A 25693-nucleotide genomic window follows, 5' to 3' on the forward strand; every position below is an offset into this window, starting at 1 on the left:
TGAAGAGTTTCATTCCCATCGCTCCAACCCTTTATGCTGCAGATGGTCCTGTGGCCCTTGCCCCATTTCTGTTGGGACTTGTATACAGGTGTCTCGGTCCGTCACACTTAATTTAGTGCTAGTGTAAGTGGTCCTCTCTGTGCAACTTTTGACTCAAGCCTTTTTCCCTCGCGTCTATGCTCGAGGCCTTGTTGCTGTGAAGGACCAGGAGTTTGCTTCCTATGGTCACTAAAATGCTCATGGCTTACCCGAAGCAAACAAACATTTGTTGACTCTTCCATCTTTAATAGAATCCTTCTTTTTCTTTAAAAAAACAAACAAGCAAGCTATAATTACATGGTTACTTTGTGATTAAGACCCTTCGTTTTTCTTTGTTTTTATAATTGTCCTTATTATCTATCTGGTTCTTAATTATTTATTATGATTCTTAAATCATTGTCTCCTTTAGTTCATTAAAAAAAAATATTAGAATGCATAGTTTATATAAATTTTATTTATATTGTGATGACAACATGATTAACCTAAGAAATAATTTAATTGACATCAATTTGTTTTATATGAATATCTAGATAGGAGGTAGCATATTAACTTAAATAATTGATATACAGTATTTAGGTTTGAGAATCACGATAAAAAAAAATGAGATTATATAAAACATGTAAATGTTTGTCTGTCGAGCTCTATATATTTTATACACTAATAGTAAAACGAAAATGACATAATATATATATTCATGTTCCACCGGGCAAAAATTATAAACTGAATGTGGAATGGTTATTGGTATCAAATGTATCATTTTATTGTTTCAATTGTAAGATAGATTTTGTCATTTTTCATCACTTAATACTACGTACTCCCACATTATTCTATATAGCTAGCACAAAGCACAAGATGTATTTATTTTTAAAATAAATTGGTTTGTGTGTTTAATGGGCCATATATATATAATGACATGATATATAGACTTTCATACAAGAAAAACAACAGTCATTAATTTAGATGTAACTTGTGTGTGCGAACATGATCAGCACATTATCTTTTCTTTATTGTTGTAAGTTGTGTGTACACATTACAGTGGATCTTGGAGGAATCTTTGTAAGAGAGTATTGGCTTAAAGAACTTATTATAAATGCAAACTTATTAGTTGAAATTAATAACAGAATATATGATAATAAGAGCGCTTCTTAAAATACTTAAGAGTTATGGTGATTGAAATAAAAAACAATTACACACAAATTCTTGAAGGGTTGCATTTTGGACCTACTCAAAATCTTAGACCTAAGATTCATTGGTAGACCTCCAAATTGGGAAACCACAAAGCACAAAATATATTTATTTTTAAAAATTAACTAATCATGATAAATGAACCACAATTCATTCACATAATTAATCCAAGCTTTATTTCATTTAAAAGTACTCTTTCTTTCCGAAAAGCATAAAGTCATTAAAAAAAACATGTAAAAAAAGTAAAAAGAGAGGTAAAAAAAAGAAGAAGGGGGAATATCACGCCATTCAAGTGAGCCTTCTTTGGCCGATACTCACGGCAACCGAGACGCCACGAGCTCCTGCCCTGCCCCGCCTCCAATATGACAATGCTATGTTTCCTTTACAGAAACTGTCATCAGCGCAACACAGAAATTAAATATCATTTTATTCTAATCTTTTTTCCTATTTCTTCTTCTTCTTCTTCTTTAATAAAACTCTATCTGATCAATCAATCCAGAAATTAAATATCATTTTATTCTAATCTTTTTTCCTATTTCTTCTTCTTCTTCTTTAATAAAACTCTATCTGATCAATCAATCCATCGATCTCACACTATATCTTTAGAGCAATGATTTATAATATATTCTCTTGAACGTGAACATGAACACGAACCAGTCAACAACCAAAGAGGAGGGTGAATTCAAATTCAAATTCAAACAAAAAGCTTCAAAATAAAGAAAATGGAAGAATTACACTTTTCAACATTTTCCCAAAATTGTTAGGGTGTCTCTCCCAGTAGCAGGAGAGAAGCCAATCCGGGAACCATATTACTGTTATTATTATTATTATTATTATTAGGTCCTCTTTCGTATTTCTTCACATTTATTGTTATTGCCGGAGGAGGCTGCCATGTAGTAATTAGCTGCTGCTGCTGCTGCTGCTGCTGCTGCTGCTGCTGCACTACCACCATTTTATCTTCCGAACCCTCGGGAAACTTCTTCTCCTCCTCCTCCTCCTTCGATCTCTGCTGCTCGTGTTTTCCGTCCTCTCTTCTTTCCTCCTCCTCCGTCGGAGGAGGAGTTTCATCGGACAGCAGCGGTGGTGCCGTGGCGGCTCTTGTGTGTGGAGAGAGCCACTTAGCTAGCATGTACTGCGGTTTCCTCCAAGGAGGGACGTGCATTCCTTTCTTCTTCAAGCTCTGTCTCGCCGCCTCCGAGACTATGGAAACCATCTGTTCCAGCCGATCCGCCTTCCCCACGAATATCTGCGGTAGTGACTGAAGGACGGATTTATAACTCCCGGTTGATCGAGCTATCTCAAATTCCGATCTGAAATCCACGTCTACTAACAGTCTCTCTCCTTCCACAATTACATCTATGTAGTCGTATTCTCCTGCATATTATATATATATATATATACATAATCTATTAAGATAAGATGGAGCTAGCAGCAGAACAGAACAGAAAGGAAGGATGGAGAGATATGGTGTGTGTACCGGCTGGACAAGAAGAAGACTTTTCCCAACGCGATCTACAGATTGAAGAATCATAGCCGAGAAGAATTAGTCCATCAGTGACAAGATTGCGCATATCATCTTTCCGCTTGCAACCGGCAGCTTTGTTCTTCTCCACAATCCTCCAAGTATCTGCTACAACATTTCTCTCCGATACACTTGCACAGAGAATCAAACTCTGCATTCATTCATTCGTTCGTTTCTTATGAGAATTCGCACATACAAAATTATGTGACATTGTGTTAAAATCTCACCTTAAGGGTTTCGAGAGTATCGGCGTTTGAGTTTGAATCGTTGTTGAGACAACCGGCAAAGTAGTCAAACTCGTCGTCGTCGTCGTCGTCCGAGATATCATTGCGATTTCCGTTGAAGCAATTACAGCGGTTTCGGCCACATTTGGTCGACAATGGCTTCTCGTTCTCCTCAATGAAATTCTGCACCATCTTCGCCAAGCACACAGAGCTGGGTTCGAACTCGGTTGCAGCATCTTTGACCAAGTACTGTAGTTCGCCAAACACAACCGTCGTCGTCTTCTCCGCCGCCGCCGTAGAATTTCGAAGTACACTGGGGAACTGGCGATCAAAGAGCCTCCTAAGTCGCGATTTGGACGCGGGTTTGGACGTGGAATCATTTCGGATCGATTCTCTGAAACCCTCCTCCTGAGTAGTGTTATCTAGAGGTTGGATCTTCATAGGAAAAGGCATTAATTTACTTTACTTTACAAAAGGAAAGGTAGGTTCTGCACTAGCTACTCTCCTTCCTTCCTTCCTTTAGAATTGCCTAATAATTATAATCCATTTTTGCATGTACAGGTACAGCTAATGGACTCAGAGAGCTTGCTTGCTTGTCATGGTTATAAAACAGCTAGATATTGCGGTAAGATTTCCTCAGCCAAATATATATAAAATTAAAAACAAGGAAACTGTGTGTGACTATTATTATCAAGCAAACAAAGTCAACTAGCTATCAGTTAGTTAGTTCATAACATCCGATCGGCTCCATCCATCCGCCATTCTCATCATCGTCATCTCACGTAGGTGAGTGAATCCCGCTCCTCCGAGTGGCTAACAAACAAAAATAGGCTCAGAGTATGTAAAGAAATATATATATATATGTTTCCGCGTGCCTTACTGCAGAAGAATCGAATCCACAAACTGGAATTGATTGCGTCTAGCTAAGCTAGCAATGGGTAAGAGTTGCTTCATGAAATACGTGACGGTGGGGAAGAGAGAGAATGGCATTTTTGTTTCGCAGGGAGTAACCCACGGCAAGAATATCCATTACCGGCGGCCACCACCACCACCACGGCGAAGAATGATAAGAGGAAAGACAAGGAAGGAAGGAAGGAAGAAAGAGAAAAAGGAAATGAAATCAATTTGTGGTTTAGAAACCATACGATGAGCAGCAAGCAGTATATAAAATAAAAGAGTATATAAAACAGAGGTGCTGACGTGGCTAAACGTGCCACATCAGGTACGAATTGTTGCGGTTTTGTAAACGTGGCGAGGGGTAGGTAGGGTGCGGCGACGCCATCATCGTGGAAGGACGCGCGGTTAATTGGCTCTGGGGATTGCAAAATGACTGTACTACCCCTCCGAATAGGTCTAGCCGGGGAGGAGCGGTAAGAAATGAATAAATAGGTCATGGCCCATGTTTTGCGGGGAGTAGAAACCGTCGGCCAGGCAAAATTCACATTTCAAACTACAAACTCAACCCTGAATATCTTTCTAATAATTCTATATATTAAGATATAACATAATATTAACTAATGTAAAAACACATGAAAATAAAATTAAGACCAATAATAAATATGGATAAAGGAAAATGTATATAAAAAGGATGAACAATTGGACAACCCAGTCTACTCTAATTCTGTTTTTTTTTTTTTTTCTCTTATATATATATATATTATTAAAAATAAATAAAAAAAATGTAGTTACAAATATTATTGGTGAAAAGTCTGGTCTTTGTTATTCCCTTAAAAAATGGTCACAAGGGATGCATGTGTGTAGTGTAGTGAAATTTGTAGTTAAAGTCTTTGTAGCGTCCGATCAGCGTGAAGGATTCATTTAGGTGAGAAATGCCATTTTCATCTAAATCTTATTGCTTTTTTTAACTACACTTTTAAATCAAACAATTTCACATCTATATATTCTTAAACTTTTTTTAAAATAAATAAAATAAATTCATTTCAATTTCAAAGAGCACACAACAGTTCTTGAGTATTACTAATACCTAGCACCTACATTATTATTATTATTATTATTACGACTACTAAAGTCTACAATTGCTTACACAATTATTAAATTCATGAATTTTTCATTTAAAAAAAGTATAATTACGATGATGAACAAAAATAAAGCTATAACCATTAATGATAATATTGGGTACCTTCCCCTTTTTATTGCTTTTTGTGCTGCAACTTTAATGCGACAGCAGCATTGATTAGATGACACTTTAATAACTTTTTTTTGGGGAAAAATAGGAATGATTTTTTTCCTTTCTTATGTCCATGCTATCATTATGATGTGTGGATATTTAGTTTTATCAAATTAAAATTTTGTTAAATAAATAAGTTATTTATTTTATTTTAAATCAATTATATATTCATATTTTATTTTAATTGATAATGATAGATAAGGGTGTGATACAGTTATTTTTAAGTTAAATAACCCACAAGATAAAACTAGCTATTCATTTCATTTTTATTTTTATAATTATACTAGTTATATCATAATTATTTTATGTTTAAATTAGTTTAAAAAAAGTACATAATGCCACTTCATTGAATAGTGAAAAACTAGTTTGATTGTAGTCACATTCTAATTATTTTTAAATATTGAAAGATAGAATAATTAATAGTCATAACTTTTGTTCAACTTAAAATCATTCTAACTTTAAAATTTATTGTATTCTTTCAATTATTATATTGTATAACTTTAGCTATATTAAATGGCCTTTTATAAAATATTAGTTTAATTTGTCACAGCAGCTTCTATTACAATCTTTCTTAAAAATCATTAAAATAAAATAAATAAATAAAAAATTATAGTGTAAGCAATTATTATTGAACTTTAAATAAGATTTAAAACAGAAAAGTAACTTTTGAGTCATTAAAAAATGATCAATTATTCTCTTAAATTGAAGAGTTGGACAATGCGATTACAACACAGCCAAAGCAGCGTGAAATATTTGGTCAAAGTGAGTCCTCACACTGAAGATAATGATTTTGAGGTTTATCTATGCATAAAAAAAAAATGTTTTAAATAAATTTGAACACAATATTAAATATTATATCAAAAATAATTTATAGCAACAAAAATAATATATATCATGTTTCTTTTTCTTCTTTTTAGTTAAGGAATATCATTGAAAAAAATCATCACTAAAATCACAAATAAAGGAGTGAATATACATGGAGAATTAGAAATATAAGATTTGAGTCATTTTTATTATTATTAAAACTGTTGTCATAAATTTGAAGAATCTCCGTTCAGCTTAGTTTATTGAGAATGATGAGTTGTAAATAAATTTGATTAGTTAATTGTTGGAGTAGTTCAATTTTTCACCTTACTCCATTAAAATATATGAATTGTTTTAATATGTGGCTATAAATTTATTGAACACTTCTGTAAATATATATATATATACATATATATATATATATATATATATATATATATATATATATATATATATATATATATATATATATATATATATATATATATATATATATATGAGATATGATAATTAATAGTCCATATATAAATTAACAATTCCTCCTCTCCTTTATTGTTGTTGGGAACATGGCATGTCCAATCTACATTACATACCTGCTGTGCTTTTTCATGACTAACAGATAAGATTTAGATTTTAAGATTTCAAATTTATATATTAAATAGGAATAAAAATTATGTCCTTCTATCTCTTAAACCTTTTTTTTTTTTATCAATTAAGCTACCCATTAGAAATAATAATTTTTCACATTTAAAATAGTGTTAATATATTTTAAATAACTTACACTAAAATATCAATATATATATATATATATATAATTATCTAAATTCTAAAATAATGAAGAGTCGTAATTATTTTAACATGTAAAAGAAAGGCTGATAAATTAAAAATAGGTGGCTTCTCGTGATCATTGATAGGTTGAAAGAAATGAATGAAGGGTTCAGTCCCTATATAGGGATTAGGGGATAAATTCTAATATTGGCAACCATATATACTAGCTTGTCTAATTACCCGCCCCCTTCAATAAATCATTTTTTATTATCTATCTATACATTTTTTTTATTGAATTTAGGCCTTTTTGAATTTGTTGGAATTATTTTTGATAAAAATATTTAGAAGATATTAATATATATAAAATAAAAAATAATAATTTAAAATAAAGAGTATTTTAGTATTTTAATTAATGAGATGAGTGATGTAATTGTTGAGAAATGATTGATTTGAAAATTGTTTTGGTTGAATTTTTTTTAAAAATCCAAAGAAAATAAGTCCCTAATATGTTATTTTTCAAAAAAAAAATATCACCCTTATTTTAGTATAGAGTAATAGTTAGAAAACATATATATATATATATATATATATTTATATTTATTTATATCCTTCCAGACTTGATCCATGCTTCTTCAAGTCCTCGTATAGAGCCCCAAATTAGATTAATGATGGTGGCAAACAAATATTTGGGGACATTTGAGTAAAAGTCACCCCTCTTACTTTGATTGATACAAATTCTTTTTGAAAGGTTAAACAAACTCATACATGTCGAAAATCTACCTCAAATCAATGTTACGAAAGGACATTTTTCGAAAAGATGGTTAACAGTCTCTTATTCCCCACACATATAAGGCATTTTGTATTTGGAATGTTCATATATACTTTCGAAGTTGTCAAACTTCCAAAAAAAACAAGCCAAGAATTTGTGTCGTGGAATAATTTTTGGGACCACACAATTTGATGTCAGTCAACAAGTTGCTCCCTAGTGCGAGCAATTATCCCAAGTGAAACTCGAGCTTAATTTTCCGTAACTTTCTAAATACGAGAATCCCTACTATTGTAAAATTGAAGAACATTAACAAAATCAAAGATTCTGATACATTTGGGAATTCTCTTGAGAAATGTGTTACATTTCCCATTTTTTACATCATAGACTGTAGCAGCTTTACAATCTCTCCGTATTCGAACTCACTCAAACTCTATTTTTAAGGAGATTGATTGTTCCTAAAACCATGTGTCGTGCCAAAAGAGTGTGTCTTTGCTATCACCAAAACAAGTTCGTATCATCTTCTTTGCGCTTTGTCTCAACTTGAGGATTTTTTTGAGGGACCAAATCATGTCGTTCCTGATTGTGCATGTCCAAATACTAGTTTCGTGTTTCATAAATTTTAAATACACGTACACAGTTATTAATGTCAAGTCCCCCTTTCTCCTTTGGACTACAAACGTGCTCCAATTGACTTTCTTATCTCCACATCCATGACTGCCCCATATGAAGTCATAAGCTTATCGAGCTCTCTTTTGTCACCTTATTCGGGAGGATAATTTGGTTAGCCCAATAACCAATGATACCCATGGTACTTTTTTGACCAACTCAATACCAACTCAATTTGTCTCGCGTAAGATAATCGTTTTGTGACCCACCCCATGATCGATCGAGTCAACTGTCAAGGCAGGTCCGACTAAAGAGTAAGACAAGCTATGCAATTACATAGGACTCTCACTTTTTAAGGGTCCCAAAATTTTCAATTTTCCTAAAAATATAGTATTAATAATTATTTATTTAATTAATAAGTATATATTATAAATCAATTAATATATTTATGTATATATTTTAAGAGTAAATATTGTGTGAGTTAAAAATTTTGCAATAAATAATGTGGAGAGTGAACATGACTTGTAAAATAATTATTTTTCTCTTCTCCATTAATTTTTTTTTCTTCATTAATAATTTCTTTTACTTATTAATTATTTTCCAAAGTTAAATATATATATAAAGAAATAAAATAATAAATATATATTATATTTTTTAAAATATAATAAATAAATCAAATAAAATATTATTGAAACAATTTGTTAAAATTATGTTTTGAGAAAGAAAAATGTAAATGAAAAAAATTAGATTTTATTTCTTTCAATGTTATCATTATCGTTATAACTAGTTATTTAGTTAGAGACAAATACACGTGTTTGATGAGGGGGAATTGGAATTGGAATTGACATTGAAATTCTAATTCCAATTCCATGAGAATTGACATTGTATTACAATTTAATTCCTATGTTTGAAAAAATTATAGAATTGTAATTCAATTCCAATTTCTATGTTGGGGAAAATGATAGAATTGTAATTCATTTCTAATTTCTATGTTTGTAAAATAAAATATTGGTTCAAAATATTAACTTTTTAAATATATTTTTACATTTTTGATATGTTTAACATGTTTTTGACATGTTTAACACATTTTTACACGTTTTTGACACGTTCAAACACGTTTTTGACATGTTTAACACATTTTCACACTTAAAACTAATTTTCACACGTTTAACATGTTTTTCACGTTTTTGGTATGCTTAACATGTTTTTGACATTTTTAATACGTTTAACATGTTTTTCACACGTTTTAACAAGTTTAACACTTTTTTTACGTTTTAGGCACGTTTTTAACATGTTTAATACGTTTTTCACACGCTTAACATGTTTTTCACGTTTTCACACGTTTTTGACATGTCTAACACGTTTTAGACATTTTTGACACGTTTAAGACGTTTTGGCACATTTAACACGTTTTCACATATTTTCACACGTTTTTCACGTTTAACACGTTTTTCACACGATAAACATGTTTTTCACGTTTTTCACACAATAAACATGTTTTTCCCGTTTTTCACACGTTTTAACACATTTCTCACGTTTAACACGTTTTAGACACATTTTCACACGTTTTCCACATATTTTAACAAGTTTAGCATGTTTTTCACGTTTTTCACACTTTATTCACGTTTTTCACACGTTTTAACAAGTTTAACACGTTTTTCACATTTTTCACACGTTTTTCGCACATTTTAACAAGTTTAACACGTTTTTCACATTTTGGCACGTTTTTAACATGTTTAATACATTTTCACACGTTTAACATGTTTTTCACGTTTTTCACACGTTTAACACGTTTTACACATTTTGACACATTTAACACGTTTTTTCACGTTTTGGCATATTTAACACGTTTTCACACGTTTAACACATTTAACACGTTTTTCATATTGAACACGTTTTTTACATATTTAACATGTTTTTCACGTTTTTGGCACGTTAAACACATTTTTGGCATGTCTAACACGTTTTACACAATTTTGACACGTTTAACATGTTTTTCACGTTTTGGCAAATTTAACACGTTTTTCACGTTTTCCACACGTTTTAACACGTTTTCACACATTTTTCACACGTTTTAACACGTTTTCACACGTTTTCACACGTTTTCACACGTTTTCACACATTTTCACACGTTTTAACACGTTTTCACACATATTTCACTTTTTTAATACATTTTTCACGTTTTTGGCACATTTAACACGTTTTTGACATTTTTAATACGTTTAATATGTTTTTCACACGTTTTGATAGGTTTAAAACGTGTTAAACATGTCAAAACGTAGAAACGTGTTAAACGTATCAAAAATGTGTTAAAAGTGCCAAATAAGTGAAAAACTTGTTAAACGTGTTAAATGTGTTAAAAACGTGTTAAATGTGTTAAAAATGTGTCAAACGTTTCAAAAACATAAAAAAAACATGTGAAACGTGTCAACAACGTGTTAAACGTGTTTAATGTGTTAAAAACGTTTTAAACGTGTTAAAAACATTTTAAACGTGTTAAAAGCATGAAAACGTGTCAAAAACGTGTTAAACATTCCAAACATGTGAAAAACTTGTTAAACGTGTCAAAATGTGAAAAACGTGTTAAAGGTGTCAAAAACATGAAAACGTGTCAAAACGTAAAAAAACGTGTTTAATGGTCAAAAACGTGAAAACGTGTTAAACATGTCAAAATGAGGTATATGTGTCAGAATCGTAAAAAATGTGTTAAATGTGTTAAAAACGTAAACAAATATGTTAAATGTGTCAAAAACGTAAAAAAAAATGTGTTAAATGTGTTAAAAACGTGTCAAAATGTGTAAAAAATGTGGAAAACGTGTGAAAAACGTGTTAAACGTGTCAAGGACGTGAAAAACGTGTTAAATGTGTCAAAACGTGTTAAATGTGTCAAACGTTTTAAACGTGTCAAAAACGTGTTAAACGTGTCAAAAACGTGTTAAACGTGTTAAAAACGTGAAAATCATGTTAAACGTGTCAAAAACGTGTTAAATGTGTCAATGACGTAAAAAACGTGTTAAATGTGTCAAAAACGTGTTAAACATGCCAAAAAAATATGTTAAACGTGTTAAACATGTTAAAAACGTGTTAAACGTGTTTAATGTGTAAAAAACATGTTAAACATGTCAAAAACATGAAAAACGTGTTAATTTGGAATTACAATTCTGACCTAAAAAGATTGGAATTGAGAACTATCAAATTACACTATATTGAATTCTATTGGAATTTTAATTCCAAATCCAATTCTTAATATTAAAGTGTCTAACAAACATAAGAATTGGAATTGGACCCTCCAATTCCAATTCTAATTCCAATTCCAATTCTAATGCCAATTCCAGGGTTATCAAACATACCATAATACAATATATTGAAATTGTTGCAAGTGAATTATTATTTTTTGATATTTTGTAATGTCTTAAAAAGTAAAAGAAGAATAAACAACTTTGATATTTAAAGTATTAAAGATTAAGTTTTAGAATGGTGTAGATGTCAAGTTTTACACAAATGGGAATATATATATATAGATGAGAGAGCAATTAATATCCACTAGCATTGAGCCCGTGCGAGTAATTATAAAAAATAAAAATTAAAATTACATAAAAAAATGTGACTTTATAATTTAATTCAATATTTTTTTATCTAATTATTAAAATATATGACACAAAATAACAAATTTATTAAGTAGACATTCATTTAACTTTTTCTCATTACTTCACTGATTTTACCCTAATTTTTCGGTCAACTAAAATTATCATTTCTTACATAATAGACATCTCATATTACTAATTTCGTAATATCATTTTTATACTCAACTATCTTAACAGTACCAATCCTTTATTACCGGTCTTTTATCCCTCGATAAATCAACCATCTTGACCCGGCAATCCGGACACTTTAAAAATTAAGCATCATTATATATATAGATTAATTAGTTAAAAAATTGAACTTATATTGTTAAAATGTCTCGTGTTCATCAAATTTGGTGTCGAATTTAAAATATAAAGTGTTATTAGCTTAGTTAGTTAAAGGGTTGTATTTGTTTTGTTAGGTTGTAAGTTCGAACCATACCTATAACATTTTTAATTTTATTTTTAACCGTTTTAAGTTTATGGGCGGGTCAACCCACAATCCGACCCAAATATCCATTTACTCTCACATATATCTAAATTAACCACAAACCCTCGACCCGGCAATCCGAAAACTTTAAAAATTAAGCATCATTATATATAGAGATTATTAGACAGATTATAGGTTTATTCGTATTAATTAAGTTAATTAGTTTGTCAGCTACAAAAGATAATTAAAGAGCTAATCACATTTCTTATTATTCTTGGTGAAAAATGTTCAACAAAATATGGTAATTAATTGCATGACCACAGATATTTAAAGTGGACATTTGGAATAAGTATAGCTCGTTTCATGAAATTTGATACAAAATAATAATAATAAAAATGTTAAGTTGATATATTATATTTTAGCCAAATTAATATATATATATATATATATATATGATTGCTTGGATTTTCCACGGTCTAATTTACACGAATTAATTCCAGGTAATGTCTCGACAATATATAAGTTAGATTGCATTAAGAATATTAGTGATGTCTCAGGTTGAACTATTTATTGTTCAAAATTAAGATTGAAACGATGTGTTTAAACACTAGCTAGCCTGTTATATATCTTGATCATAAAAGAAAATTATTATTTCAAAGTTCAAACAATCTGATTTCTTTTTTATATGAGAAAGAAAAAGATAGTGCAACTTGTTATATATTGAAATTGAAGAATGTGGAGTAAAAGTCTAAGTGGGTGATATCCCCACAAAAACAATAATATTAAAATTATTTTTTAATTATGGCTTTCATTCATTTTATAATTTTTAGTTTTTATAAATTATTTTTACTAGTTAGCATATGCATTCTGATTATTTTAAAAAGTTATACATTAGTTTGATTTCTTTGTGTAAATTGTTTTACTTTTTAATTTTTTTAAGATCATAATTTGTTTAAAAAAAAGACACTTGTATTTACATGACCTTTCATATAAATTATGTGATGCATAATGAAAATTGGACATAATCTCTTAAATAAAATTATTTTAACTTGAGTTATGATTAATTGACCCCATCTCTTTAATATTAATAAAAAAAATATGATTCTTATTTACAAATATAAAAGTTTGTACCAGTAAACTTGGTAATTATATTTCTGATGATTTATCTATTGTATACAAAATGAATGATCTATTCTGAGATTACCATTATTTTTTGTAATATTAAAATTCTGTAATAATTAATCTGTATGCCTGTATCTATCGACTTTATTGAAAATAATGATGGTAACTGTAATGAATGATACTTAACTTAAATAATAATTATAAACATATATAATATAGTTAGGGGTGTAAATGAATAAACTCAACTCATATTTAACTTAAATTTAATTTAATTAACCCATTATTCAACTTATATTATCAAATAATACGAGTTAGTTAGCTAGGTGAGGGTTGAATTAGGTAACCTAAATTAAATTTTAGTTTGAAACACATTTATTACGTTTTTGACTCGTTTAACATTTAACAAGTTTAACACATTTTGATACGTTTAACAATTATTTGATTCGTTTTACTTTATTTAATACGTTTTTAACCCGTTTAACTAATATTTGATTTGTTTGATCTGTTTTGACTCGTTTAATACGTTTTTTATTTTAACAAGTATGTAGCTTGTTTTAGACACGTTTCACACGTTTAACAAGTTTTGGCTCGTTTAACACATTTGTGATACATTTAACAATTTCAATCCGTTTAATTTGTTTTTAACACGTTTAACATGTTTTTGGTACATTTCACACGTTTTTAACACGTTTTGGCACATTCCACACTTTTTTGACACATTTAACACGTTTTGGCATATTTAACACGTTTTGACTCGTTTAATACATTTGTGATACATTTAACATTTTTAATCCGTGTAAATAATTCAAACTAAACAATGTCTTAAATATGATAAATTCTGTTTATTTTTATAAGCAAATTAAGTCATTAATATGTTATTTTGTATGGCTAGACTATAATTAATAAATATATTATTAATGAGTTTTAAAATTTTTAATTATTTTTTGTTGGTCAGTAATGGTGATTGTATTGAAAATTAAGAGAATATATTGGAATTGAAAAATAATTAGTTTGTATTTGATTGATAAGAGAGAATTTAATTAAAATAATTTAATTTGGGTAATTTAGGAACCATAACCCAACTCAAATTTAACCAAAACTAAATTAATTTACGTGGATTAATATTTGAATTTGAATTTGAATTAGGATTAGGATTTGAATTAACCCAAACTATGTCCACCCTTCAATATATGTCATCAAACTATATATCAAATTGAATGGTACATAGTTGATTTATTGAATAAAAACTTAAAAATATTAATTTATGATAAAAAAAAATATAGTAAAATATATAGTTTAGAAATAGAATATAAATTAATTGATATAATCGATTAGATAGAATTGAATAGATAATTAATTATATAAAAATTATTCAAATAAATCACAATTATAATCAATAAATATATATTTTCTAATCCTAATGAGCGCAAATCAATATTAATGTAGTCTTTCACTTTAAATATTAAAATCTGTATTATTTTAAATATAAAGGCATACTTTTAATAATAAAAACATTGGCTAGTTTGATTCAATTTACATAAACTATATGTTCATTAAAATAGATACACAAAAAATATAAAAGTTAGTCCGAATTAAAAAAAAAAATCAATATTTTATAAAACGATCAAAATTTGAATTTATAGTTGCAATTTTTTCTCAAATTTAATTCATAATCAACTAGAAAATTCAAATAATAAAAAGAATAAACTAATATTCAATCAATTATAATCAAAAGAAATAAAATTTGAGATTTGCATCTCGAAGAATATGAAGAAATGGAGGATCGAAGTTACACATTTTTTTTTTTTTTTTTTTAAGTAAAACAAATCAACTATTGAACCAATTAGGCTAATTCATTATTTCTGTAAATGGATTCGATTATTAGAATTTTTTTTTAAAAAAGTATTATATTTAGACTTAAATAAATATATTTCTCCCTGTTACAAAATCAGCCACGGAAATAAAATGTTAAATTTTAAGTTGATAAATTTGTCTCACTTTAGGTGAAATTCTCGTGAGAATCCGGGCCAGGTGAAAGGTGAAAACATAGTAGGGTACAACAATTAATTAATTAATTAATGTACACTATATTTGAATGAAAGAAGTTTTTGTCTTTAACAATATAAATTAACTTCAAAGTGGCAAGAATCTAATTTAAACTACAATTTATTTTGCTTCACAATTATTTTTTAAAATAATAATAATTGAATCTATTTTTTAGTGTGTATGCAGCAACCACTTAATTTATTATCAATACATATAATTAATATATTTGATATAATAAAACTAATTGTTGATCTGTCTACACTATTATTGTATGTTGCCTCAAATCATATTAATTCTATTTAGTCCGTGTATATATGTCCAGACATTAATTCTCTCAACTTTAGGTTAAGGACTTGTTTGGTCTGACAAATAATATCGGCCAAAAAATCAAATTAATCTAAAACAAAACTCGGTAAGAATCCAAGGATAAAATCCAAACAAGTCTTAATGTTCCCGAGAAATGAATTATGGGGGAGAGTAAGGTGGTGGGGGGCAAATGAATAGAGAAAGATGTCAGTCATACATATCTTGACAAATTATATTATAATATTCTGTTCATGGAAAGTGTCCAAATATATATTATTATTGTAGCAGTTGATTGGTGATGTTTATTTATTTATTTATTTATTATTTCTTTCAATATCTCTATTTAAATATGATCAAGATCATAATTTTATTTGAATGATTTTGTTAATTGGTTTACCTAAATCTAAATTATTTTCAAGGAAGGAAGAGATGGATAAACTATATATGACATTAGCTAGCTAGCTAGCTAGGGATGGAAAATGAGCAAAGATTTATCACATCCCTTAGTTGTACTCTTTTGATTTAGGGTGAATTGAGTTTTTATTTTTTATTTTTTTTTTACATTATTGTCCCATAGATTAGATAGCATATGATATCAGATGCAACTTTCCACTATTATTAATCATGGATGGTTTTAGTGATTTTCAGAATAAATAAATAAATAAAATCACTCTTCTTCAATGAGTCCCTTTCGCCTTTCGGAAAGGCCCAAAGGCTCAGATGGCCCACTTAAACGTGTGAGGAAAACAAAACAAGACATAATAATGCGGGGTCTCGCATTAATTATTTGTTTCTTCAGGAAATTATTTTACTCGTTTTCAGAGTTGGTAACAAACAAACAAACAAACACAGACTACCCTGTTAAGAATTTATATACGACCAAACAAAACCAGTCGGGCCCTAGTTTATAGGTCTAGGGTCAGGACTCAGGATCAGGGTCGGGTCCTACATAAACGAGATATTCGAGTGATTGCTTCTATTAATTTAATGAGAGAATCAATTTTGGCATAGCAAACATCCAAATTGATTGATTATTTCCCATGCATATTTGATCAATTAACATATGATGCAAAACAAAGGGTAAATAAAATTAATGCTAGCGTTTCTATGTCTTCTTGTAAATATGACGATTGAAGTTAATTCAAATTATCGTAGATATTAGTTTGTTAATTAAAACGAACCCACACATTGAATTACAATATGGATAAAAGTTCAATTGTCCTAATTAGATTTCATAACTTCCAACCATTTCTTCCACTACTACGACTAATTTTTGTTAGTTTACGTACTCTTATTACATTATTATTATTATTATAAGTAGTTTATTTTCAACAAAGCAAAAAAAAAAAGAAAATGAAGGAAGGAGAAGTCAATGTTTAAAACAAATGAATGAAATTTGAAATAAAATTAAGGGATGGAATATGGATATCTATCTATCTATCTACTTTAATGATGGGCCATTGATGAAGATAAAACGGGCCGAAAAGAGGCCCATATCGGAAGCAGAGTAAGAGGTGGGGATGTTGGATCATATATAGATAGATGCATGGAGTACACGTGTCCGTCCATATGGATGCCACGTCGTCCCTATTATAGGATCGTCATGACATTTGGATCAACATTAGCAAAATGAGTTTTAATTATAATAATATATATGGTGTTGAACATTAATAATTTGTGAAAATCGATCGATCCCATGAATCCATGATGATGATGATGAAATCCAAGGCGGCGTTGCTATCTTCAACAGAAGCAGCAGCAGCAGCAGCTATAATCAACAATTCGACCACAAAAAAGAAGACAAGTGCAACTTATAAACTGATCATCAACCACCAACGATCCAAGCCGACTCTGCTCCTCTATCATCAATATCAGTCTAGGGTGCCTGCTTTAGTTCATTATAACCAATCCCAATCCCAATCCTATCCGCCGGACTTTCCTACCCATGTGCCTGAACCTGATATCATCCCACCGGAGGTGCCTGATCCTCCTCAGACACCGAATATCCCCGAATTTGATCTTCCCCCTTCAGTACCGACGCCGCCAGACTTTCCGGGTCCACCAACTCCGTCGCCACCTGTCCCCGAGGCCCCTACTACTCTGCCTCCACAGGGTCCGCCGGATGTTCTTCCACCGCATCCGCCGGAAGTGGGACCTTCGCATATTATATTCTAACCACCACCTGTTCAAGACTTCAAGTAGCCTTAGCCAAAGGGAAATCCAACTCCCAAGTCACTTTTCTTTTCCTTAATTATTATAGTATAAGTTGTAATTTGTTAGTGTTTTTGTGGTTGAATATTATTGTCCTTGAAAAATAAAGTGTAATCATGTAGCCGCAAATCTACTTAACAAACCCATCTGTCGGAGGACTTTGGTGATTGAAGGGATGGGCCACATGACAAAGGAGGAAAGATCGGGCCTCATCGATCTACCTTATGATATCTATTATATGTTAACGTAATCTTAGTAGTCAATTTTGAGTTCCACAACAAATTCAGTCAACTGAATAGACTTTATAATATAGCGTACAACAGTGACCAATATTTTCATATCATGTCATTGTATAACATTACGAATAATAACAATAATAATAATAAGTTTGATCTCCTTAATTATAAGTCACAAGTTTTTAGTAACAAGGCATTTTCCCCCACATCACCTCCACATAACCAACAATAATTCTTGACTATTCTCAAAAATATTTCCACATAACGGAAATAACCTCCAAATACTACAACATTGTAAGGACAACTTATTGAACCAACCAAACTAATTTTAATCTGACTTGCTCTTGATTAGCTGTTTAATTCCAACGCATATTAATAAATAAGCGATGTCGCTGCCCCACCAAGGTAATCTAGCTAGTTCGATTTTATCTGAAAATGTTTTGAGTTTAACCAGGATCATGGTTGTGCCCTCCATCAACTTTAACTAATTGAACTACTTTATAAATCATTTTACTCTTCAAAATGGAAACTTAATCTCCGTCTTACTAATAATTGTGTCTCAAAAGGGCTTTAGATTTGGTTTAACACCCAATAGAAGCCCCAGATACATAGAAGGGAAACCCCACGGTCAAAATCGAGAACATTAGTCAATCTATTCATTCAACTAGGAAATAAAATTTTGTATTTGTTAAGATTAATGTGAAGCCCAAAGCAAGCTCCAAATAATAAAAGGATATCTCACAAATATTTGATGTTTTTATCCGTGACTTGAATCATACAAAGTGTCATCCATAAAAAAACAAAAAACAAATGAGATATAGAGAAGGGGACCTTCTCAACCCACAATTCACTTCGTGGATAAGACCCGCGTTTTTCGCAAATACCATCATTCTAGTAAGATTTTTTATGACATTGGCGAACAAAAAAAAGGGACAATGGATCCCTGTTTGAGAATTCTCATTAATAATAATAGAAAACTTTATCATTGTAATACAAAATCTTATCTAGTTGATCAATTTCTCCTATGCTCAATTTTAGCCATGTTAATGCACTCATTAAAATTCAAATATTTGACGACTCTGGATAAAAGTCAACTAATTGCCCAAAATAACTAATCTTATCTAGGAACTCCGTGAAACTTATTCGTCTTGATATATAATTTTATAGAAAAATGATAAAGACTTATGGATCAAAATCTTTTAAAGTCAATAGTCCGTGGAACCTTCCGATAAGTGCAATTAACATATAATTTTAGCTTTTATCGAACGATAAGAACCAATAAAAAAAATTCCATTGCATCCATTATATAATCCATAAGGATCGATCACACCTTCTTAAAAAAGGCGAGGGACTAAAATAAATCAAAAATAATTCTGTCTAACTTAGGTCTCACTCTCTTTGAACATTTAATAAGTTCTTAAAAAGTTAACAATATTTGTTCAAATGGACTGTTAATCATCGTACATAATATCAAATTAGTAATAACATTATTTAGATTTATGGTTAATGGAGCCAATATTATATATAATAAGATAATTTCAGCTATCACAAAGAATTAGCTTAGCTAAGTTATATATAATCTTGAATATTATCGATGATAATTTCAGTTATCACAAAATAGACAGGTAATCAAAAATCAACTCCAACAACGAATTATTAACTAGTGTTCCGATGTGAAAGACAAACCTAACTAACTAGGGTTTATTTATATATATATATGACATATATCCTTCGATCTCCGAGCTAAGAGTCATGGCATGATGAATGTGGTTTTCTCGATCTGTTATTGTCCGGTATGCTTGAAGCATTACAGCTGTTTGTCTGTACAGACTCTGTACAAGAGTGGTATAGGAAATTAGAAGAAGAAAAATGCATGGATTATTTTATTAAAATTTCCAGATGGATTGGATAAGCATATGTATATATATATATATATTAATAATCCAATTGCCGATTAGCGGTTGATTTGGTCTGGTCTAGGTTCAGTGCAATTGCAAAATGAAGTGCATTCCATGCCTTGTTCCTGCAGTATCATGTCGTCGTCCCAGGCTGGCTAAACCTCGATCTGCAAATTAATCATATATAATTCATTAATGGTAGATTGTCATAATAATTCCACTAAACAGCGGTAATTGTATTAATTGATATGGACTGTGTGTTCTGATTCCATATATAACAACAACAATTAATACAAATATATATAAATAAAAAAAGCTCCCCGACCATTCTCTTTCTTACGTACCCTAGCTAGCTAGCTACTAGTGCTAGTATGTATATATATGTATCTGAGATGAGAATTAGCTAACTAGCTAGCTAGATAATTAAATATTAATGATGATGAAGGATCAAGATCATATTATTATTATTGAGTTCCTCCAAGCTTTCAGCTGCTTCATCTTCGATGTCAAAGATATTGGCTATGGTATATATATATAATTAGTACATACATTTGTAAATGCATGGTCCGAGTGAGTGTATATATATATATATATATATATATATATATATATATATATAATACTAAATCATCATCATGCATAATGATATGTGTGGTTAATATATGTAATTAATTAGGTTGCATGATGACGGTAGAAGAGTTGGTGACGGTGATTGGATCGGCGCTGGATCATAATGAAGATCAGGAGGAGGAGGTTCTGGAAGAAAACGACATCATAGAGTTTGCCGAATTCCTCCACTTCCTCCTGGCCGGTCAAACCAAGGTACGTACGTACATACATGTACGTACTTAGAAGAATAATAATTAGAAGAAGAATATTATTAATGAATATTAATGTAGTATGTCCAGCAGCAGCAACAGCAGGTGCATGAGGACGACATTATTAATATATCCTTAGAAGAAGATGATGATGAGTTGAAGGAAGCTTTCAAGGTATTTGACAAAGATGAAGACGGCTTCATTTCTGCAAATGAGGTAATTAATTAATTAATTAATTAATTATAAGGTGGTAGATTAGATCGATTTGATAATTAATTAGATCTGGATGGATGTGCAGCTGAGGCACGTGATGATGAATTTTGGAGAGAAATTGACAGATGAAGAGGTGCAACACATGATTAAAGAGGCTGATCTCGATGGCGACGGTAAAGTCAACTTTCACGAATTCATCAACATCATCACCACCACCATTCCTCCACATGATCAATTTTAATAATTAATTAATTACTTTATCTTTCTAATTACATTATTATTATTATTATTATAACAACAGTCAGTCAGTATTTGTAGGTAGCTAATTATAGGTATATAGAAGGGTGTTTTAATTAATTAATTAATAAACTTAATTAATTTCTTCATGTCATGTCCGTATCCATTTTTAATGTATCAATTTGGAACTATATATCTGTATATGTTATTATATTTATTTAGTTTGTTTTGTTTACCATCCAAACCCAAATTTTTTATTTTTTTCTTCAAAGTATGTAGGGAAAATATCTAAATTGTAAAACAGTTTAGGAGTATATTTATGGTAGTTTTTTTTGAAAGAATAGTAATAATAATATTACAATCATAATGCATCACAAAAATTACAAGCTTCATTCCAATTCCCCCAAAATTCATACACAAAATCCAAAACCAAGAATTAAGATAATAATAATAATAATAGTATATAAAAATATGTTTTTTTTTTTATCAATAAAAAAAAAAAAAAACAGTTTGAAAATGAATTGCTCACTCTTTGCTGGGCTGACGGACAGAGGTAGCTAGCACAGGGCTTATGATCAGCACACTCGGTCCCAATCCCATGCAGAATTATGTCTGTGTTTGATAGAAATCTGACTCCAACTCCAAGAAATATTCCACCAATTAATCTTCTATATATACATGATGACGCATTGAAAAGCTGTAGTTTTGATGGATTTGCTGCTGCTGCTGCTGCCGCCTAGTTGGTTGATGCAGCACAACAGATGCAGGAGCTGAAGAAAGAATGCTTCATCTTGGTCTTCCAACTCCCAGCACTCTTTGATGATGAAGCCAATTCAATACCCATACATGCAGTTTCCTTCTTCCCCATCAAGCTCCCATCTTGTTTCTCCCCCTCTTCTTCTCTTAAAAATCTCTTCAACTCCTCCTGACCTCTCGACTTCTCTGAATAATAATCATCGCTTTTCTCCATTTTATCAACACTCTTGATTTCTTCTTCCACCTGCATTTTCTCTTGCTGATCACACCTAGTCATTTCTTCTTCTTCTTCTCCTCCTGCTTCTGCTGCTACTACCCCACTCCCATGGCACAACAATGGAGTCTGATCGGATTCTTCTGTCCGTGGTTCTATTGGAAAGTCGAATCCAAAGCTGGGGGACTTTGTCAGCTCAATTTGGAGACATGGGTTCTCTGAAATTGATTCAATGCTGAGCCTTGTCGCATCTTCATCTGACATTGCCACAACCTCCGCTCCGGCTGTCATATCCTCCTTTTCATTATCCTCAGACTCTGGGATATCATCATCTTTAACCTCTAATTTCTCCACTATTGGCGCCAATATTGTTTCTACTTCCTCAGGAGGATCAAATGTAAATTCCACCAACAAAGAATGATCATTTATCTGATCAACATTGGATTCATTTCCTGCTTGAATATTGCAAGTTTCATCATGATTGGAGAAGATGGAGCTTTCACTTTCTGATTTATTATCCTCTATCTCGGGAATGATCAGTTGTTCATTGGAGCTTTCACTGTCCATGTGATGTCTCTGAGAAGAAGCCAATGATTCAAGCTGTTCACTTGAGATGGCGGTTGGTTGATCCTGATCATCTTCTTTTGTTGACAAGTTTTCATTTTTCTCTTCTTCCACCATAGAAATAATATTCTGAGAAGAAGCCAATGATTCAAGCTGTTCACTAAAGATGGTGGCTGGTTGATCCTGATCATCTTCTTTTGTTGACAAGTTTTCATCATCCTCTTCTTCCACCATAGAAATTGTATTCTGAGAAGAAGCCAATGATTCAAGCTGTTCACTAAAGATGGTGGCTGGTTGATCCTGATCATCTTCTTTTGTTGACAAGTTTTCATTTTCGTTTTCTTCCACCATATAAATAATATTCTGAGAAGAAGCCAATGATTCAAGTTGTTCACTTGAGATAACGGTTGGTTGATCCTGATCATCTTCTTTTGTTGACAAGTTTTCATTTTCCTCTTCTTCCACCAAAAAAATAATATTCTGAGAAGAAGCCAATGATTCAAGCTGTTCACTAGAGATGGTGGCTGGTTGATCCTGATCATCTTCTTTTGTTGACAAGTTTTCATTTTCGTCTTCTTCCACCATATAAATAATATTCTGAGAAAAAGCCAATGTATCAAGCTGTTCACTTGAGATGGCGGTTGGTTGATCCTGATCATCTTCTTTTGTTGACAAGTTTTCATTTTCCTCTTCTTCCACCATAGAAATAATATTCTGAGAAGAAGCCAATGATTCAAGCTGTTCACTAAAGATGGTGTCTGGTTGATCCTGATCATCATCTTTTGTTGACAAGTTTTCATCATCCTCTTCTTCCACCATAGAAATGATACTCTGAGAAGAAGCAAATGATTCAGGCTTTTCACTAGAAATGGCGGTTGGTTGATCCTGATCATCTTCTTTTGTTGATAAGTTTTCATCTTCCTCTTCTTCCGCCATAGAAATAATATTCTGAGAAGAAGCTAATGATTCAGGCTTTTCACTAGAAATGGCGGTTGGTTGATCCTGATCATCTTCCTTTGTTGATAAGTTTTCATCTTCCTCTTCTTCCGCCATAGAAATGATATTCTCAGACTCAGGCACGTTTCTATGTTCAGCAGTGAATGATAATTCGCCTTCAATTTGTGCCTCTCCTGCAGAATTCTCCACCACGCCTGTTTCAATTTTTGTGTGGGAGGTTAATTGACTTATCTTGCCCTCCTCTGTTTCAGAATCTTGGAAAGAAGAACAAGATTCAACATTCAAAGGAGGTTATGGAATTAACTATATGGAGAAAAAAACAATTAACTTTAATTTGTAGAAGACAGACGAATTATACCTCTTGCAAATGATGTTGTTTCCTTATGGCTTCCAAACGGATCATCCTCGTCACCATCATCATCAGAAGACAACACTTGGAGGCTTTCATCAGAATCTTTAGCTCCACTTAAAGGGACTAGGAGTGCCTGGTGAATTTCACTTCCAGCATCATCATCATCATCATCATCATCTCCAACAGCTTCAATCTTGGGTTCTTCTTCGTCTTCTGCTGCTGTATAAACAACAATGTCATTATTCATTAAGAGTAGTAAAAGCTAGAAGACTATCTATGTAACGACCACCTAATTATTATTACCTTTGAAACCTGAAACATTGGTGTTGCCCATCTCATTTCCCATGCTCAATCATTCAAATTCAAGAATTAATACCATGTTGTGGTAATGATGAAGATGAAGGGGGATTGGTACTGGAAATGAAGACTGGTTGTTGTTATATACTAGTGTTTGATGATGGAAGGCACCGCCGTAAAAGCCAATCTTGGGCATATTATTTAGTTGCTGCTGCTTTTCATGGAAATCAGTCCAAATACAACTGTTTTAGCTGGCTTATTTATATAGAAAGCATATGTTGTAATTATGAATTTATGATTATGATTATGCTTTGTTGATTTTCTAATCAAATTGGTTAACTTAGCTATATGGGGTTTATATATATATATATATATATATATATATATATATATAGGGGGGGCAGCACAGAGCACTCGTTGCCAAGCTTTGGGAGGACAATCTTTTACGAAATTAACAAATGTTAACAAAGCATGTTAATCACTTTTAGGTTCGAACAGCCGGTCTTGGTTGGATAATAAATGATTAAAATAGTTTAGTTCTTACTATTCAAAGAATTCGCAGCCGTTTTCCTAGCTAGGAAATGCTGCCTTTTCAAATGCACTGCAGGAGAGAAAACAACTCCCGGCGGCCATTGATATGATTACATCAAATTGCAACACAAGTTTAAAAAATACCAAGATTTTATTTTATTAATTCTGTATAATATATGATATATGAATGAGAGTTACAAAAACAATCTCATCAAATACACCCTTACTTTAGTGACCAATTTACCTGCCTGCCTGAAGTATCTTTAACCCATCTATAATATATATATATATATATATATTTTTAAATTGTAGTAGGGTGACATGAACTCCCTCATTTTTCTTAATTTTTTAAATACATTTCATTATTTACTCTTATCATTTAAAAAAATATGTACAGATCAACATTGATCCACTCTTTTTTTTTTTTTCATAATTATGTTTTCATTTATTTCAATTCTACCACGAATTCATTCAAATCACCATAATTCTAATTTATAAATCTGTACATGTCCAAAATACAACGAAATTAACCGTTTATTGAATAAAAATGAAATTAACTATTTATGGAACAAACCATCTAAAATAATATTTCCTTTTATTAATTACTTTTTTTGGTTTCTTACTTAAATTTTGTTTATAAGTTAGTTTGATTCAGCTAGTTTTTTAAATATTTATTTATTTGATAGTATTCAACTCAATGAAATAATTAATAATGTGTGTTTGAAAAGTTTAATTGCTTCAATTTATTTTTATGTTTCAAATTATATAACTTAAAAT

The 25693-nt window shown here is 30.9% G+C and overlaps 4 protein-coding genes across 4 annotated transcripts; 2 read left to right on the forward strand and 2 right to left on the reverse strand.

The window, feature by feature from the left end:
* Positions 1–1984: 1984 nt before the first annotated feature.
* Positions 1985–4098, reverse strand: LOC124916452. Its single transcript, XM_047457166.1, has 3 exons — positions 2974–4098; positions 2702–2897; positions 1985–2598 (listed from the first exon to the last, which is right to left on the reverse strand). The coding sequence occupies exons 1-3, from the start codon at positions 3421–3423 to the stop codon at positions 1985–1987; spliced, it is 1260 nt and encodes a 419-aa protein (XP_047313122.1). The 5' UTR covers positions 3424–4098.
* Positions 4099–17336: 13238 nt separating this feature from the next.
* LOC124916453 (sulfated surface glycoprotein 185) lies at positions 17337–17807 on the forward strand. Its single transcript, XM_047457167.1, has one exon. The coding sequence runs from the start codon at positions 17337–17339 to the stop codon at positions 17805–17807; it is 471 nt and encodes a 156-aa protein (XP_047313123.1).
* Positions 17808–20413: 2606 nt separating this feature from the next.
* Positions 20414–21249, forward strand: LOC124916454 (calmodulin-2/4-like). Its single transcript, XM_047457168.1, has 4 exons — positions 20414–20501; positions 20654–20803; positions 20935–21011; positions 21094–21249. The coding sequence occupies exons 1-4, from the start codon at positions 20414–20416 to the stop codon at positions 21247–21249; spliced, it is 471 nt and encodes a 156-aa protein (XP_047313124.1).
* Positions 21250–21981: 732 nt separating this feature from the next.
* LOC124916455 (myb-like protein X) lies at positions 21982–24434 on the reverse strand. The gene is made up of 3 exons (XM_047457170.1): positions 24392–24434; positions 24095–24307; positions 21982–23990 (listed from the first exon to the last, which is right to left on the reverse strand). Exons 1-3 carry the CDS (start codon positions 24432–24434, stop codon positions 21982–21984), a joined length of 2265 nt encoding a protein of 754 aa, XP_047313126.1.
* Positions 24435–25693: the final 1259 nt, after the last annotated feature.

Source organism: Impatiens glandulifera, chromosome 9 (genome assembly GCF_907164915.1).
Source record: "Impatiens glandulifera chromosome 9, dImpGla2.1, whole genome shotgun sequence".
NCBI classification, from domain to species: Eukaryota; Viridiplantae; Streptophyta; class Magnoliopsida; order Ericales; family Balsaminaceae; genus Impatiens; species Impatiens glandulifera.